At 40.8% G+C, this 17,161-nt stretch overlaps 1 protein-coding gene across 1 annotated transcript in view; it reads left to right on the top strand.

The window, feature by feature from the left end:
- Nucleotides 1-14,744, top strand: part of NRG3 (neuregulin 3) — a 1,052,897-nt gene extending 1,038,153 nt beyond the window's left edge. Inside the window, exons 7-10 of the mRNA XM_059662180.1 lie at nucleotides 1,918-2,042; nucleotides 6,389-6,562; nucleotides 12,490-12,561; nucleotides 12,805-14,744. Coding sequence (XP_059518163.1) covers nucleotides 1,918-2,042; nucleotides 6,389-6,562; nucleotides 12,490-12,561; nucleotides 12,805-13,312 — 879 coding nt within the window. The 3' untranslated portion in view covers nucleotides 13,313-14,744. The remainder of the gene's footprint in view (nucleotides 1-1,917; nucleotides 2,043-6,388; nucleotides 6,563-12,489; nucleotides 12,562-12,804) is intronic.
- The last annotated feature ends 2,417 nt before the right edge of the window (nucleotides 14,745-17,161 follow it).

Below are 17,161 nucleotides of genomic sequence, written 5' to 3'. Positions count from 1 at the left end.
TTGTTGGAGACCCTTGCCTCTTCCTAATTATCTCCATATCTTCTTTTTGTTCCCTGTTAATTTATTCCATTTTTGCAGAAGTCTGACCCGCTTCTGTAAACCCGTTTTGTAGGATGCAGATTCTGATGAAAGCCATGGTCATTACTGCCACTCTCAGAAGTACTTTAACAGAAAACGTTTTTCCTACTCTTCCTAACCCATCCCACTGATACACATTTCCTCAAGGATAACAACTAGTTAATAGTATATTTAATAGTTTATTTTTTTTTAAAATCTGCATTCTGCGTAGTTGCATAAGAAACAGACACAGAATATATGTATATGTATAAATTCTATGTACATATATACATAAAATGTTTTCTGCATTTTCCTTATATAACCAAATAATTCATATAGGCATATTTTTTGTACCTTGATGTTATTCTTTTGAATGGCGACGTAGTATTTGTTTGTGGATATTTTTATTGTTTTCAGTTGTTTCTTGTGTGTTTGCTTTCTGTTTTTTTTTTTTATTTAAAGTTGTGTTGCTGGCATACTCTGGTGATTATATCATATTAAATGTTTATAATTATATTAATGATGGAAATTCCTAGAAATAATATTCTTGATAAAAGAGTATGTATATGTAACATTTTGGAACATCTATAATAATAAAAGGGCAATATGCTAATTAGACCAGACATCCTTCAAGACAAAGCCTTGGCTGGAGGGAAGCCCTGGTCCCAGGTGGCTGCTGGTGGCTGGGGCAAAGCCTGGGTCCCGGGTGCCTGCTGGTGGCTGGGGCAAAGCCTGGGTCCTGGGTGCCTGCTGGCATCCAAAACGAAGCCCGGTCCTGGGTGTTGGAGGGAAGCCGGTGCTGGCAGCCGGGAGAAGGAAGGCCTACTCTTGCACAATTTTCGTGCATCAGGCCTCTAGAATTGTCAATATTTATCCCAACAGATTAGCACCATCTTTACTTTTCTCAAATCTTTGTCTTTACCATATATTCTTAAGATTTATTTTTTTATTCTGATTTTCATTTATTCACAATGTGTGTAGTTGTATACCTTCTCATTTGCATGCTATATACCCATATTTTCCTGTGAAATTCTTGGTCATACATTGTACATGAATATCTAAATTCCAAAATCTCTGTAGTTTGGTTAGCATTCTACAAACGTCATTTCTCAGGAGAGTTTTTATCTGAAGTTTCTAGAAGAGAAACCTGCCGTCCCTACTGCCTGTTCAAGGGCCAAGATCCAGAGAAAGATGACTGGGCACCTGCCTGGGTGAGACGCCATGTGATACTTACCTTGAGGAAAATTGTTCTCAATATATCATCTCTGTAGGTTTTCTTTAGACTCTTGTGCTTATGAGGTATCATAGTCAAAGGTAAAACCAAGAGTTAGTAACTATAAAGAGTGAAATGCTCACAAATTTCTCTTTTTAGGCACAGTAAACCCTATCTGGTAACAGACTGAAAGAGGGAAACAGTGCGGAGTGGTGGACAGAGACACTGAATCAATGTCCTCCATAATTTTGAGAGTGTTCTGAGTTTCATTCAATCAGCATTTATAGAATCCTAATATTAGTAGTCAGCTACTAATTAATATTTTAATAAAATTTGCATTCAATAAAACAGGCTTGTGTTTATTTTGGCTGTGCCATGGCTGTGGATTTAAATGAAAAGACAGACTCCGGATTCTAAAATGAAGAACCCTCTTGAATGGACCTCACCTAGTCACAGAGGGTGCGGGGCCGGGATGGGAGAGCATGCTCAGTGGGAGACACGGGCTGCGAATGATCCCTCTACCATGCTCCTGACCGGTGGCCAGAGGAATGTTCCCGGAAGTTCCATACCTTGTCAATAGCTACCTGTAGTGTTGCAGGCCCTCCGCTCACCCTCCTGCTCAACCTTGTGCATGTGATTCCCCACAGTACTCAAAGGCGGAGAGGCATCCCGTGGCGGCACTGGAGAAAATGATGGAGTCGAGCTTTGCTGGCCCCCAGTCATTTCCAGACGTCCCTTCTGACAGAGGAAGCCAATCTGTCAGACACCACAGGTACAGGTGGTTAATCATGGTGGAATGGGCGCGTTCACACCGTGTGTGACTCTGGACAACGCGTGCCCAGAAATGGCAACCCTGTTTAGGAGAGATGGTTGTTCTTGCTTCTCATGTGGCTCTCCATGGAGTGGATGCTCAAGCAGCTCCCAGCAGGTAAACCAGACACCAGCAGGCTGCAGTGCCCCTCTACAAAGCCGAAAGGAGCTGTGAACAACACACATCAAAGCTACAGATACAGACCAGTGAATGAAATAATTGCATTCTGAAAATAACGATTAAAAACATGATTGTTTTAGCCTGCCTTATCACTCTCTGCAGATTTAATGACTAATTCTTCTCTGGGAAACTGATGTGACATGCTCCAGGCCTTTCACCATGACTCTCAAACAAAGAAACTCTCATGGGGGAAGAATCCTGGCAAATCCTCTTGGATCTGTAAGGTCTATGATCAGTGGGGTGGCCTTCCTTTACACGCTGACCATAGCAATTGGCTCCTTGGGGAGAAAGCCAAAAATAACGTTATCTTACAAATTTTATAAAATTCTGAGGCTGAAAACTTCTTAGCCATCTTCTAGTCACGTATTGTGTTTTATACATGAGGAATCTGGAACTCTAAAAACTGAAAATTTTTGCTCTAAAACAAGTGCCAAAGTTTGGGACTAATGCTGAAGCAGACATTATGTTTAGGTCATTTAAATGCATATCCTCGATCCTTGTAGAAGTTGTCCCAAGATTTGAGCATTCTTTTCTTAGTAAGAAGTATAGTATTTAAAATTTAAAAGGAAAATTATGAAGAGATAAAAATTTGTAAAAAGAAAATATGAAAAATCACAGTTGTTCCCATCAATGAAATGTAAATACTGGTTTTTACACATCCAGGCAGTGCTTTGCAAACCACCCGGACAGAAGCACACATTATACAAGGCAATGGTCTTCTTCCTTGCTTTTCAATGGGCCCAAAAAGGATTTCATTGATGCTGACATGTTGCTTTGAGGTTTTCTGTCACTCTGTACGATTAGAGACTGATATACTAAAGGTTTGCTGTTTTTCAAAAGGTGATTTAAATATTTTTAGCTCAGGATTTAAATATGTTTAGCTATTGGATAATTGCTTTAGTTATTAACTACATATTTTGATTTATATCAATTAAGGAATTTGTAGATATTTCCCTCTAAAAAAAAAAAATTCAGTTCCCTGGAGCTAATAGAAGTTCTTTAATTAGGGAAACAAGTCCAAAATTACCAGCATCTTAGAAGATGAATATTTTCTCCAAAACAGCATTTCCCCCTGCTGATTATAATACGTGTTAAAGTGGCATTGCACCCAGTTAAGTAAACTAATTAAGTATAATATTACTCCAGCACTACGTTATGCCATTGATGTTTTAAAGTTGAGATAAAAAACGAATTACAGCTTCTATCGTATTTGTGCTGCAAATACCCTACTCTTCCTCTTCTCTGTTGACATCCTCCCTCCTAAATGTGGCTCCCGCTGTGGTTTCTAGGAAATAAGGTTGCCTGTCGGAGACCTTCCTTTCTGTTTGGTTCAGTGACATTGCAGTGTTGTTGGCATGCATCGTGTCATGGTAGATAGGAAAGGACTGACTCATAAAGTGCCTCTAAAACTTTGAAGCTACAGTTTAATATCTCAGAGCTTTGTTTTGTAAAACATGCAGGAGACTTAAATGTTTTCATGACTGGCAGCCCGGTCACTGATTTATGTAGCCTGCCAACTGCTCCATGACTCCCCGAATGCTACTGCGTTAGCAGCCTAGACTAGCTGGCTGATCAGTAGTCATGGAACTGTTTTTAAGATGGGCCAGTAGTTCATACGGTAGACTTTGCTGCCAAGCAGTTTGGCTAGCTATGAATAATTAATTTATTGCCTTGTACTGCAAATATGACATATTTGGATAGCTCATTTATGAAACAAAGCTATTAATTAAAGCATTATTTCTTTTTAGTCAAAACTATTTCTTTTTAAAAAAGAATCCTAGTATGTCATGTCTTACTTATTGCATTGTACTTGGCAATGTAAGTCACTGATAGATAGCACACATCTAAGTACTTTTAAAGGGTGAAAGAAGTCTGAGTTTTCAATGATTTGTACGAGAGGAGCCAAGGGAGCTCATTGTACTGAGCACCTGTTACGTGCCAAACACTTCACATTCTTTATCGCTTTTAACCCCCATAGCAATCTTATGAAAAGACTTAAGCATGATGCCAGTGCCTTTCTCCACACATGTCTAGTCTTCACCTCTCTCTGCCAGCATTGCTCTGTGCACTAGAAGGGCAGCAGGCTCCCTTGTCCTCTAGCTTCTGTCAGCTCAATGGGAGGCGCCTGCTTGTGATGGGAGGGCCAAAGAGAGTGAGGTTCCATTACTTCCACCCCCCTCCCTGCTTGGCTGCCTCAGCTATGGCCCTTTTCCTGAGGCCAAAGTGCCTGCCAAGTGGCCCTTTCCTTATAATCGCCTTGTCTCTCCGTTCTGCTAACAGCTCCCTCTCCTTGTCCCTTAGGTCATAGGGATAGTAACAGCTTCCTGTTGTCACTAGCCTTGACATACAGTGGTATCCTCTGTTGTCCTTTTTTTTTCTCAAATACTGGACACACCTTTGTAAATGGCAAAATTTCCCCCAAATGACCCAATTTAGAGTGCCATCTATTTTCCTCCAAGACTCTAACTCAGTGATGGCGAACCTTTTGAGCTCAGCATGTCAGCATTTTGAAAAACCCTAACTTAACTCTGGTGCCATGTCACATATAGAAATTTTTTTTTATATTTGTAACCATAGTAAAACAAAGATTTATATTTTTGATATTTATTTTATATATTTAAATGCCATTTAACAAAGAAAAAATCAACCAAAAAAATGAGTTCACGTGTCACCTCTGACACGTGTGTCATAGGTTCACCATCACTGCTCTAACTGGTACCAGTACTTCCCCCAGGGCCATGCTGCTAATGATGTACAGACCGGAGATGCACACCCAGATCCAGCTAACCCTAGAACAAGCCTGAGCACCCTTCAGACTCCATAACTGCTGCTGGATGGTGCAGATAGAAGCTGAAGGGAGGGAAAGGCATGAGCTGATACAGAGCTTCATAGACTTGTTGACTTAGTGAGGCCCCTTGATATGAGGCATCTTGGGACTCGACATGCAAGAAATATTATGAGAAATAATTAAGTTGTAATAATGTTGCCAGACATAATCTGGTGTTAGTACTAACTCAGGAAATCCATGTTGGGTTGAGAATATGAAATTTGATCAGTCATCTTGGTTCTCAAACTCTGGCCTTAAATAATACTTGAGAAGTTGTTTTGTACAGTAGAAATAATAGCAATATTCATGCAGGAAAACATACAGAACTTCAAATGATAAAGTGATGGGTAAACTCCTTTGGGGGACTCGTCTGTTTAAAACCTGATAGGTTTATTGACATTTTGAAAATGTGTTTAATTTTTTCTGCATAGTTTTATGTGATTTAATCACAAACTGTCATCTTAGGAATGTGTACACAGGAGCCAGTTCTCTGCACTGCTCCCCATGGAGTATGTGAAATTCAGTGGGGTAGAGATGCGAATGGATATGCAACAGGTAGTGTGTCAAATTAGCAACTGATTTTTAGAAAGAATCTTTTTCTTTTGTTTAACATGATCTGTATAGAGATCTCACCGGAAGTACATTTCATTTATATCTGTTGCCCTTAAGGGGCACCTAAAAACACAGTTATTTTGGTATTTGGACGTATGAGTCAGAATGAGATGTTTAGTAAAAGCAAACTAAAAAAGGAAAACGATTTAGCTTCTCAAGACTGATGGAATTTTGAGATAATGAACTGAGAATTTAGCACATATGTTAAGGAGGGAGAGGATGCCGATCATAATAAAGTTTGTTTATTCTACTGCTAGCCAAGTGAAAATTTCCCCATAGATCCCTTCAGGGCTTCCTGTGATTGGTCCATGTCAGTGTCTAATAAGAAAGCCACACTTACTGTTATTAGAGAGACGGCCACTGTAGCTTGAACACTGAGGGCGGGTGGGAATCAGGAGCTTCAGAATTCCTTAAACCCACCTCTTAATCTGGCTGGAAAGCAGCGATTTTAGCCCATTGTGCTCCACGTTAGAAAGCCAGAAACACAAGAACTTCTCTTGGCCTCAGGCTTTGCAAGGGTAAATGGATTTGGCAACTTCTGATCCCTCCTGGCAGATACACTCCAGTCATGGGTGGAGTCTGGACAGGGACTTGGAGGCTCTCAGGTGCAAGTGCAGTGTTTAAAGGGTTTGAGCCTCCACCTGAAAGGTTATGGCTATGACCGATGTGCTGGTTTTCTCTCCCGCAGCCGGAGTCTCTCCTCCTGCTGCAGTCCAGGACAGAGGAGTGGTGTGCTCCACCGGAACGCCTTCAGGAGGACACCCCCCTCACCCCGAAGTAGGCTGGGCGGGATTGTGGGGCCAGCGTATCAGCAACTTGAGGAATCAAGGATCCCCGACCAGGATACAATACCTTGCCAAGGGTAGGTCTGAGAACAATGAAATGTAGGGAGGGTGTCATTATTGCTATAGCTTTAAGTTGAGTTGCTATGCTCATTGGGGTTTTTTATTCATTGATTTTGTGACCAATTAGCTATTTATACTTCCTTTCATCTTTATTCTACAAAGGTAAACTAACTTAAAAGGTTAGGTACAATGGAAATATATATTAGGAAAGTGTTTAATCAAAAATAAATATAACATTAGCAAGGAAATAAATGTACACATATCTAGGCACTATGTTATTAAATAGTCACTAAAACAGCTTAGAATTTGTCTTCAATTTAAAAACTTGAGATTTCTTAGGAGGACTAAAATGTTTCTTTATCCTTAGGTTTGAATAAAACTACTTAATTCTCTGATAAGTATGACTGTGGACAATACTGTAAACAATAACCTATAGAACCTATAGCATATATATATATATGAGATATATAGGATACACACACACACACACACACACACACATACATATACATCTCCTATATGATGAAACCCTAATATGCAAATTGACCCAACAGTAGAAAGACCGGGCTCTATGTCATGCACTGACCACCAAGGGGCAGATGCTCAATGCAGGAGCTTCCCCCTGGTGGTCAGTGCACTCCCACAGGGGGAGTGCTGCTCAGCCAGAAGCCGGGATCATGGCTGGTGAGCACAGTGGTGGTGACAGGAGCCTCCCCTACCTCCACGGCAGCATTAAGGATCCCTCAGGAATGTCTGACTGCCAGCTTAGGCCAGCTCCCAGCAGCAGGCGGACATCCCCCAAGGGGTTCCGGACTGTGAGAGTGTGCAGGCCAGGCTGAGGGAACTCCCCCAGTGCATGAATGTCATGCACGGGGCCTCTAGTTATATATATGTTATCATGTTATCTACTTCCATCCAGCATTCTTGAATGTGTTTCGGTTAATACTGACAGCATGATTTCGAAGTACAATTTGCTGAACTCAGATCCCTAGGTTTATTCATGGTGCAGGGATAGAAATATGGGTTTTGGGCACGACAACTGCTAATCCTCCTTGCAGTGCAAAGGGTGTCCTTCCTCTGAGTGGCTTACATGGCTCAAGGTGTGGTGAATGGAACGGAGGATGAACTTTAGTCCCATTCACCTAATTGATTATTCAACCAAACATGGTAGCTCTTACTTAAAATGACTTAAGTTCAAATATTTGGCCCTTAACATCTTGTGTGAATTTGAGATAGTTTTATCATCTAAGCTTAAGTTTTTTTTTTTTCATCTATAAATTGAATAAAGATAATACAGCCTTCCTCAGGTTTTGGGGTAGATTTTTTTTTAAGTTATGTGTGGAAAGAGCTTGTACCTTGTCACATAGCAAGCAGAGATGTACTACTGGTTTGTATTGTCTCAAGAGCTGTTATAAAATTATCATTGATTTCAAGAATAATGCAATCAGGGTTTACTACAGAAATTTCAGAAATCTGTTCCCACACACAAGCCAGGTTCTTATCACATCTAGCTTTTGTCTCTCTGGATGAGCCAGGCCAGGTTTCTATGCTGCTTTGCCCTGGGTGATGTTCCCACACTGTATCAAGCTGGAGGCCTAAGCAAGTAGGGAGTCCATCACAGAGCCTTACCCTTGTCTTTTCTTCTGGACAAGATATATGTGCATTTCTACTCTATCTGACAAAGCTCAGCAACAGATTGCTTTAGGAAGACCAGGAGACAAGAATTAAATAGCCTGTGGCTGGGTTTTGTAATTTTGAAGCAATTCCGAATGTAGTGCAAAATGTAGTTGGTACAGATCTGCAAATTCAACGTAACAGCCAAGTTATCCAAAATGTCTGATATAATGCCAGTCAAGAAGTAGCTGGCCTTCTCTTTCCCTTATATTTGGAAAGGGGGTTTGTATTTAGCCTACAATGACAACTAATCAGATTTCATAATTATTTTCCTTCTTGAATCACTGATATTGCCCGTTGCCTAGGAATAGTTTACTTTGTGACTGCAGAGGGGGCCCAGCCCATGCCGTGTTTCTTTCTGACGGGCATGTTTTGGCTGTCGTTCCATATGTCCAGGTGTCAGGATGCTCTGAGCTGCTTCAACCACACATACATGAACTTTCGGAGGCTCAGAGGTGCCCATCACATGTGCAGAGGTGCCCTGCTTTGTCTTTTACCTCCTGGGAGACTTCCACTTTCTGTCTGCATGGTGGTGGTTTTGTTTTGGTTCAATCATCATCGGGGTTGGAATATTCTCTCCAGCTGTCTGGCCACGTGTATTTTCCTGTGTGTGATATGCACCCAGTGTTGATAAATGGTGACTCTAAGTATAAGTCACGGTGTGCTCAACACAATGAATCTCAGGGAGCAATCTCATTCTCAGTTCTGGAAAACAGCTATTTTCCACTCCTGGGGGACTTTCCATCTCTCTGGACTGGAAATAGGATCGGTAATAGAATTTCACAGTTAAAGGCCCTCTTCAAATCTGGCCCTAGCCTGGAGGGGCAGTGATTGAATTTGCAAGAGCCATCAGCCATCTGCTGCTTGTTTATCACGCATGTGGGCGCTGTCTGCTAGGTAGGCCCCGGTGGCAGGACTTCTTTCCGTGGCACTGACTTCGGCCCAGTTTGAACCAGTAGTTATCTCAGTGAAGCCGAAGGAAGGTGTGAACTGGTAACTATTCAGAAACCTTTTTTCAGATTAGTGGGGTCAGAGACAGCCACGGTCCCAGAGCTCTGAGTTGTGTTATGTCAGGCAAACCAAACTAATGTATTCATATGCTAGATAGAAAGAAATGGAGTCACAAAAGCTAGACTGCCACCTTCAAAGTAGAAGGGATACGAGGTATACTGACTGTTTGCCGTATATAACCTCCCAATTCATGGGTCAACACTCAACCACTGAGCCTCATCAGCCTGGCAATATTTCACCTTTCCTTAGTTACTGAGGAAATGCACTGGTTATTTCTTGGTTGAGAGATCAGAGGAACAACAGTCCAAATTGGCATTTTACAGACAATGAATGACAAGCTCATGGATCAAAATTGTGAACAAGTGATTGACTGTCAGGGATCAGACTGCTGCCTGTCTTCCAACCCAGGTCACATCTAGAAGTTGTGCTCCCACCTAAACTCACGGAGAAGAGTAGCCTGCTTCTCCTCAATACCAGGGCTGGCCTCACAGACTCTAGGAGGGAAGTGGGAGTTCCCAGCATCCTCTGGGGCATAGTGCAGAAGCATTACTTCAGTTAGTTCTCAGAGCAATCCCCCAGAGCAGTGTCACCCCCTGATTGTTTTAATTGGGGAGAAAATTAAAAGGAGGCTGCAATTCATCTAAAAATGGTGTTGGGGCTTGAAGTCATGTCTGATCCAAAACAAAAGCACATTTGGGAGAGTTCACATCTTCATGTTATGGTAACATTTTAGATTGCAGTTATTGGCAGCTGTGTGTCCCATGTCCCTTAACTGACTTGTGAGGTGACCTATAGGTCAGCTGAAATTCCTTTCTCATCTACACCCTTAATCCAGCATTCAAGCTTGTTATAAGACTGCTTCAAGTTTGGCTTGAATTGCCTTTGATCACTTCTTCATCAGGCCACATTGTTAACTTATTAAAGCTATGATTGTCTAAATCCTCTAAGACATTTATACATTTATCTAATACTAGAGGCCCAGTTCACAGATTCATGCACTGGTGGGGTCCCTCAGCCTGGCCTGTACTCTCTCACAATTCGTGACCCCTCACAGGATGTTGGAGAGCTGGTTTCGACCTGATCCCTGCAGGCCAAGCCGAGGGACCCCACCAGTGCATGAATCCGTGCACCAGGCCTCTAGTATGCATATAAGAGTTTTGGTCAATCTCTTCCTGCCACCCCCACTCCCTTACCTCTGAGATTCATCAGTCTGTTCCATGTTTCCATGCCTATGTGTTGAGCATCTGCTCCCAGTGGTCATTGCACATCATAGACCGGCTGGTTGGCTGGTTAGCCAGTCACTTAGGCATATATATATATATATATATATATATATATATATATATATATATATATATATTTGCAAATAATGTTTAGATCCTGGTATAAGAATTTGCATCTATGATCATCACATTTCAAACCTATTAAATTCTACCCACTGATATACTCTCATGATATTTGTGAGAAATACAATTTTATCCTAATTACATTTTTTGTCTCTGTGAGGTTAGTGAATCTGATAGTAGAGATTCTGTATCTTCATAGATATTAATGGTGTTAACTGGATGATATTCAGGACAAACACAAAACCCTCTAATTTGTTCCATTTCTTCTTGTTGAAATTGATTAGAACCCTTAGGCTTAGATTTTCAGTCCCAAAACACCAAAGCAAATGGACCAAAATCCCTGGAAAATTTCCTTTTGCGGGGTGGCTATACAGTTTACACAGGTAGAGATTATGCATCCTTTGAAAAGTGTTCTAGTGCACCTTGGATGCCCACTCATTTCTGGCTTTCATAGTAACAATTAAAATAAGACAACTTGCGTTTAACTTCTTCCTCTTCTGCTTACAAAAGGTAACTTGTGCAAGTCATTTGAGTACCCCTTAGTCCAGTTTCTTCTTTAATAACATGGTAATAATAATAAGTAAACCACAGTTTTAAAAATAGTGAAGCAATTAAAGGTGAAAGTACTTTTGAAAAACACTGTGCAGCCTGACCAGCATGGCTCAGTGGTTGAGTGTCATCCATGAACCAGGAGGTCACGGTTCTATACCTGGTCAGGGCACATGCCTGGGGTGTGGGCTCCATCCCCAGTAAGGGTGTGCAGGAAGCAGCTGATCAATGATTCTCTCTCATCATTGATATTTTTACCTCCCCCTCCCTCCCTCTCTGAAATTAACTAAAAATATCTTTAAAAAATAAAATCACTATGTAAATGTTAGCTCTTGTTATTATGTTTGAAATGGATGCTGGTTGGGGTATAAAGTGTTTATCTGTAAGGTATGCTATGTTCTCACATGCCTGCTCCATCAAGATTTATTGGTTACCCACTCTGTACTAGGCACAGTAAGAGAGGATGGGACTATAAAGACACCTAAATTTGCTCCCCATCTTTTCTCACCATCTGATAGAAAGAAAGACCTCTAAATTACTCCCATCATGCCCTTAAATAACGATTTCTATTCAGTATGCTACACACTTCATCGCAATTACTCTTTCCTTGTATAAACATGACTTTTATTTATATTACAATGTAAGACTAGGGAAATGCTAGGTATCATATGGAGGGTAGATATGTTTAGATTACACTTAAATTTTAATGTTTAATTTAATGTTTAAATTAGGGATAAATAACAGAAATAGAGTAAAAACTACTGTTCAAGTCCCCAAACCACATTTCTTTGAATCTATGACTAGCTGACCCACACTGTGGCACTGGGAAGCTCAGAGGCACTGGGAAATTCACTAGCTCTGAACAGGCAAGAAAAGGCCTAATCAGATTCTGGAATCTTCAAATGACTTGAATAGCATGCTGGCATTCTTGACAAGCCATTGACATGCACCAATGAGCTACCTTACTTGGCTGCAGAAACCACGTATGGGAAGTTGCTAGATTGGTAGAGGCCTTACAAAGCTCACTTCATGCTTGTCTTTGGACAGAGAGAAGAATCATGTGCCTCCCATGCCCCTTTAGGCTCAGCAGTTTGTAGCGAGGCAATGCCCACAGAGCAGAGTGCCGACAGAAATGGCGTTTGTTCCCCTAAAGTTGTGAAGCAGAAAGACTCTGGACTCTAGTACCTTAATGCTTAACGTGGGGCTTCCCGGTTTCTCCAAGTAGGTTGGCCACATGAGTACCAAACCAGGGCTGAGAGGGTGGTCGAGTTGATGGAGTGGAGTAATGCCGTTATGGGTTTCCTGTTTGTCACTATGGAAAGGCCACACTTACCTGCTCAATCCCCATTTACTTTGTATTCTAGGATAGAGGTCAGGAAGACTATATCCCACCTGCCTATACAGCTGTGGTGTGTTGAAAGATCCCTGGACTTAAAGTAAGAAGATCTGGGTTTGAGTCTCAGTCTGTCACTTATTTTCTGTGTGACCTTGGGCAAGTCACTGCACCTCTCTGAGCTTCAGTTTCCTTCTCTGTTTATCTGGGAACATATTCTGCGTCTGATGGGGTTGCTGTGAGAAGTCAGTGAGGTGGTGCATGTGGCAAGTGCTTTGCTGGCTGGCGAGTGCTCTGAAGAAGCGCCGGCAGAAGGCGGGCTGTCTCACACTCTCTTTCTTTTCAGGTATTCATCCGCCGGTTTAAACACCCAACAGGATGCATCAGTCCATATGCAACTGCCTTCGAGAGAGACAAACTCCTATTTTAATAGCTTGGATCAAAAGGACCTGCTGGGATATTCATCCCCAAGGGCCAGTTCGGTGCCCATCATCCCTTCAGTGGGGCTAGAGGAAACCTGCATCCAAATGCCAGGGATTTCTGACGTCAAAAGCATCAAATGGTGCAAAAACTCCTACTCTGCTGATATTGTCAATGTGAGTATTCCAGTCAGCGATTGTCTTTTAGCAGAACAACAAGAAGTGAAAATACTGCTAGAAACTGTCCAGGAGCAGATCCGAATTCTGACTGATGCCAGGAGGTCAGAAGACTACGAACTAGCCAGTGTAGAAGCTGAGGACAGTGCGAGTGAAAACACCGCCTTTCTCCCCCTGAGTCCCATGGCCAAATCGGAACGAGAGGCACAATTTATCCTAAGAAATGAAATACAAAGAGACTCTGCGTTGACCAAGTGACTTGAGACGTAGGAATCTGTGCATTCTATGCTTTGCTCAACAGGAAAGAGAGGAAATTAAATACAAATTATTTATATGCATTAATTTAAGAGCATCTACTTAGAAGAAACCAAATAGTCTATCGCCCTCATATCATAGTGTTTTTTAACAAAATATTTTTTTAAAGGGAAAGAAACGTTTCAGGAGGGATAAAGCTTACAACTAAAGCTTTCGGGTGGAATTCTGAATACAATTTCAGTTAGTCCCAACATTATCCTCTTTGGCTCTTGGTAGATGCGGGCGATTCAGACCCTCAGCCCCCCAGCACAGTGTGCTCGTCCAAAAGCACTGGCAGGTACCTGGTTTCAGAGACAAGCTGCACCCGAGGGCGGGTGTGCCTGTGCGCAGACAGCCCTTGCCATTTGGCTTGGCAGTCCCAACCCCTAAATTTCTCTTCACTCGACAGCCTCATCACAGGTTAAATCATGTCAACCAATGTAGTGTTTTCTATTTCATTTTGAGAATGGCACAGGCCTGGGAAGGAGAAGGAGGACAGAGATAGTGGGAGCCATTGGGGGCAAACTCAGCTGCTCTTTCGTGCCATCTTCCTCTGAAATTTGAAGGTGCAGAATCTCAGAGCAAGATATGAAATCAATATATAAAAAAGGACAAAAAAATCAGTGTCATGTCACTAAAGTCATGCTGATAGAAATGTTTTTCTTTGAGATCGTTTAGGATGCCAAAGGAGCATTTCTCAGTGTGTGTGTGTGCCTGTGTGTGTGTGTTTGTGTGTGTGTGAGAGAGAATGTGTGTGTGTGTGTGTGTGTGTGTGTGTGTTTGCTCCCTCGAGCACTGGTATGCTGTATGCACATGTGTTCATTGTATGTGTGTGCATGTGTGTGTGTGTGTATTAAGCTTGCTAAACTTTGTTCTGAAACATCAGGGAATCTAATATTAAAAAAATTTCCCTCTTAGATCTGTTCACTTTAAATTTTTCCATTAAGTATAAAGTTCAGTTAGTAAGTTCTTACATCAAAGTCACTTGCATGGTGGGGTCCTATAAAACTGTTGACAATGTCTAGACCATTTTCTGATGTGAATACTTCTGAGAGGAACAACTGTAGGTTCATTGATGATATCTGTATCACAGGAGAGTTGAATGTGTGTGTTTATTTTGAATCATGCGTACTTAAATTATTCACACAAGCCGATGACCAAATTGACAGTTATCCTTTGCTTTTTCATGAGCCTCATTAGTATTTATTTTGTAGTTAGTCTACAACTTGTGGACCAAGATATTGGCTACTGTGGTTAATATGGAAAGAATAAATTGTTGAAATCACAAAGGCGAGTATTGAGTTCACAGGAAGCCCTTAAAAGAACAGTAAATTGTATTGTATGTTCCTTTGGAATAAAGCAATATTTTTACCACTGCTGAGGTGAGCGGGGACTCCTCCTGGAGATTTGTCTGTTTTATTTACCCTTATTTTGATGGGGGCATTCAAGAAAATTAGTGTTCACATAACCAGTCTTTTTCCAATTATTGGTGGTGTTGTTATGTTTACACTGTTTTAAATAAAAAGGCACAGTATTTGAAAGTATATAAAAGATTTCTTTTACTGCAGTTGGGGAAACCTTATTTAAAATTTTCTTTTTCCATTGAAAAGAAATGTAACTATTTCCGAGTCAGACATTGAACATATACAACTCTTATTTGAAGTTAAGTTGTTTCTGTTGAAAATACTTTGCAAATTGCTCTTTGAGAACATTCTTTAATAATAGACACAATGCCACACAGGGGAAAGAAAGGACAGTATGTTTTTCAGCACTGTTTTGTGAAAATTCAAGGTCTCAAATGTTGAAAACATTTTGGTAGAGATGCATTTTATATGCAACAAAAGGTTCGTGGTACTCATCAGTTGTCCCATTATAGTTTTGTTGTTTTTTAATTTATAGGTAATGTTAGCCTCTTAAAAGATGATTATATATTTTTTATTTCTAGATCATCTATGTTCTCATTTTAAAATTATGATATCTTTGGGAAAAAATTGGAAAAATAGTCTTAGCAGGTATATAAAACCCTCTTAAGGTACATATAAAATATGTTATTGTGTTGCAATTTGTTATAACTATAAACATTAACTAGAAGGCCTCACAAGTTTGTTGCTGTCAACCTCATTCTTGGGTTTTTTCACTGAAACGTTCTTTGTTGCTTATCTGAAAGAGTCAGACATAATTTATCTATTTTGGAGGTTATATACTCTGTGACTCACTGCGGTTGTTAATATATTATTTACTCTGAAAAGATTATTAGTCAAACATAAGTCCTGGTCCAACCCATTATTTTTCAAAGAAGAACCATGTATTGTGTTATTGTAAACACCCTGGTGCATTCAGAAGAACATGACCATCAGGCACACCCACTGGCAGTCTCATGTGAAGTTAGAGATATAGGTACTTCCTAATTGATAGTCAAGACAAACTCTTCCATAAAGAATAACTATTAATGTTATGTTCAGTAGTCATTTCTCTCCTTTTGGAATATGAAACTCTCCTTTGAAAAAGGTCCAAGCTCAAAATGCTTATTTTGGGCGCCAGCAGACAAGTGCTGAGAGCATCAAGACTTGCAAAGCTGATCTAACATGGCAAACACCTGGAGCCATCAGTACCTTGTCCTTTGAGCTCAGGTGCTCACAAAGAAACACGTCTTTCTACAAGACACCTTTGATTATGCTTCACTTTCCTCGTCTTTATTATGTAAGCAGGTTTGTAATAAACTAAGTCGAATATTTGTTATTAACTGGAAAATGAAAGTCAGTTCTTATTTTTACTCTGAATCATCTTCTGCTATGAATGTTGTTCATAAAGCCTATGTTAGTCTAATTTGCCAGTGACTGCTATGGAATGCATTTGTTCAAAACATGTGACCAATTTTATGCTAATGAGAAATAGTAGAAACAATGTTGGAAAATGGGCATCCAAATTTTCTTCCTGGTTTTCCTATGCACACAAATTATGAAGTGCTCTGTTTGATACTCTAGTCCAGCGGTTCTCAACCTGTGGGTCGCGACCCCTTTGGGGGTCGAATGACCCTTTCACAGGGGTCGCCTAAATACATCCTGCATATCAGATATTTACATTGCAATTCATAACAGTAGCAAAATTACAGTTATGAAGTAGCAACGAAAATAATTTTATGGTTGGGGGTCACCACAACATGAGGAATTGTATTAAAGGATCGCGACATTAGGAAGGTTGAGAACCACTGCTCTAGTCCAATATCTCTCTACTTTGCTATGGGTTAAGGACTAAATATTTATAAGTGACTCACATTTCTATTACTTTACATCATTTCTAAGTAGCAGCAGAAAGACCTTCTGTAGGAGAAATAGTGCTGTTTCTAGCACTTGTCATATTAGTCTGTTTTGATCATAGTAACATATCAGACCTGCCAAAAAGAGAACAAAAGGGATAAGCAGACTTCAAGAGAATGCACACTGGCTTCCAGAGTGAATGACAGTAAATCTACAATTCGAGTGAGGCTCCCGGTGACCATGGCTAAGGCTGTCAATGAGCAGGTGTCCACCAGAACACATTGGGTGTCACACCTACCGTCAGCATGGTGCTACAGGAAGCCACGCCTCCCTAAGCAAGGGGGGATGCTGGTTCCTTGCTTCTGGCCCCATAAACCAGAAAACATTGCCCCTGAGACAAGCTCTGTGCAACATTCCCCAGGACAGTATGTAGTATACATACCTAGGGACACAGCAGGAGGGGTGGGATTTTTATTTGATGTTTTGGTACCTGGGAAACTTTTTATATATATGAAATACTTTTTATTATTCAATTGTATAGATTCAGTGCAGTGTG

Source organism: Myotis daubentonii, chromosome 13, assembly GCF_963259705.1.
Source record: "Myotis daubentonii chromosome 13, mMyoDau2.1, whole genome shotgun sequence".
NCBI lineage: Eukaryota > Metazoa > Chordata > Mammalia > Chiroptera > Vespertilionidae > Myotis > Myotis daubentonii.
The sequence above is the reverse complement of the archived record's forward strand: the minus strand, read 5'-3'. Positions and strand labels throughout refer to the sequence as shown.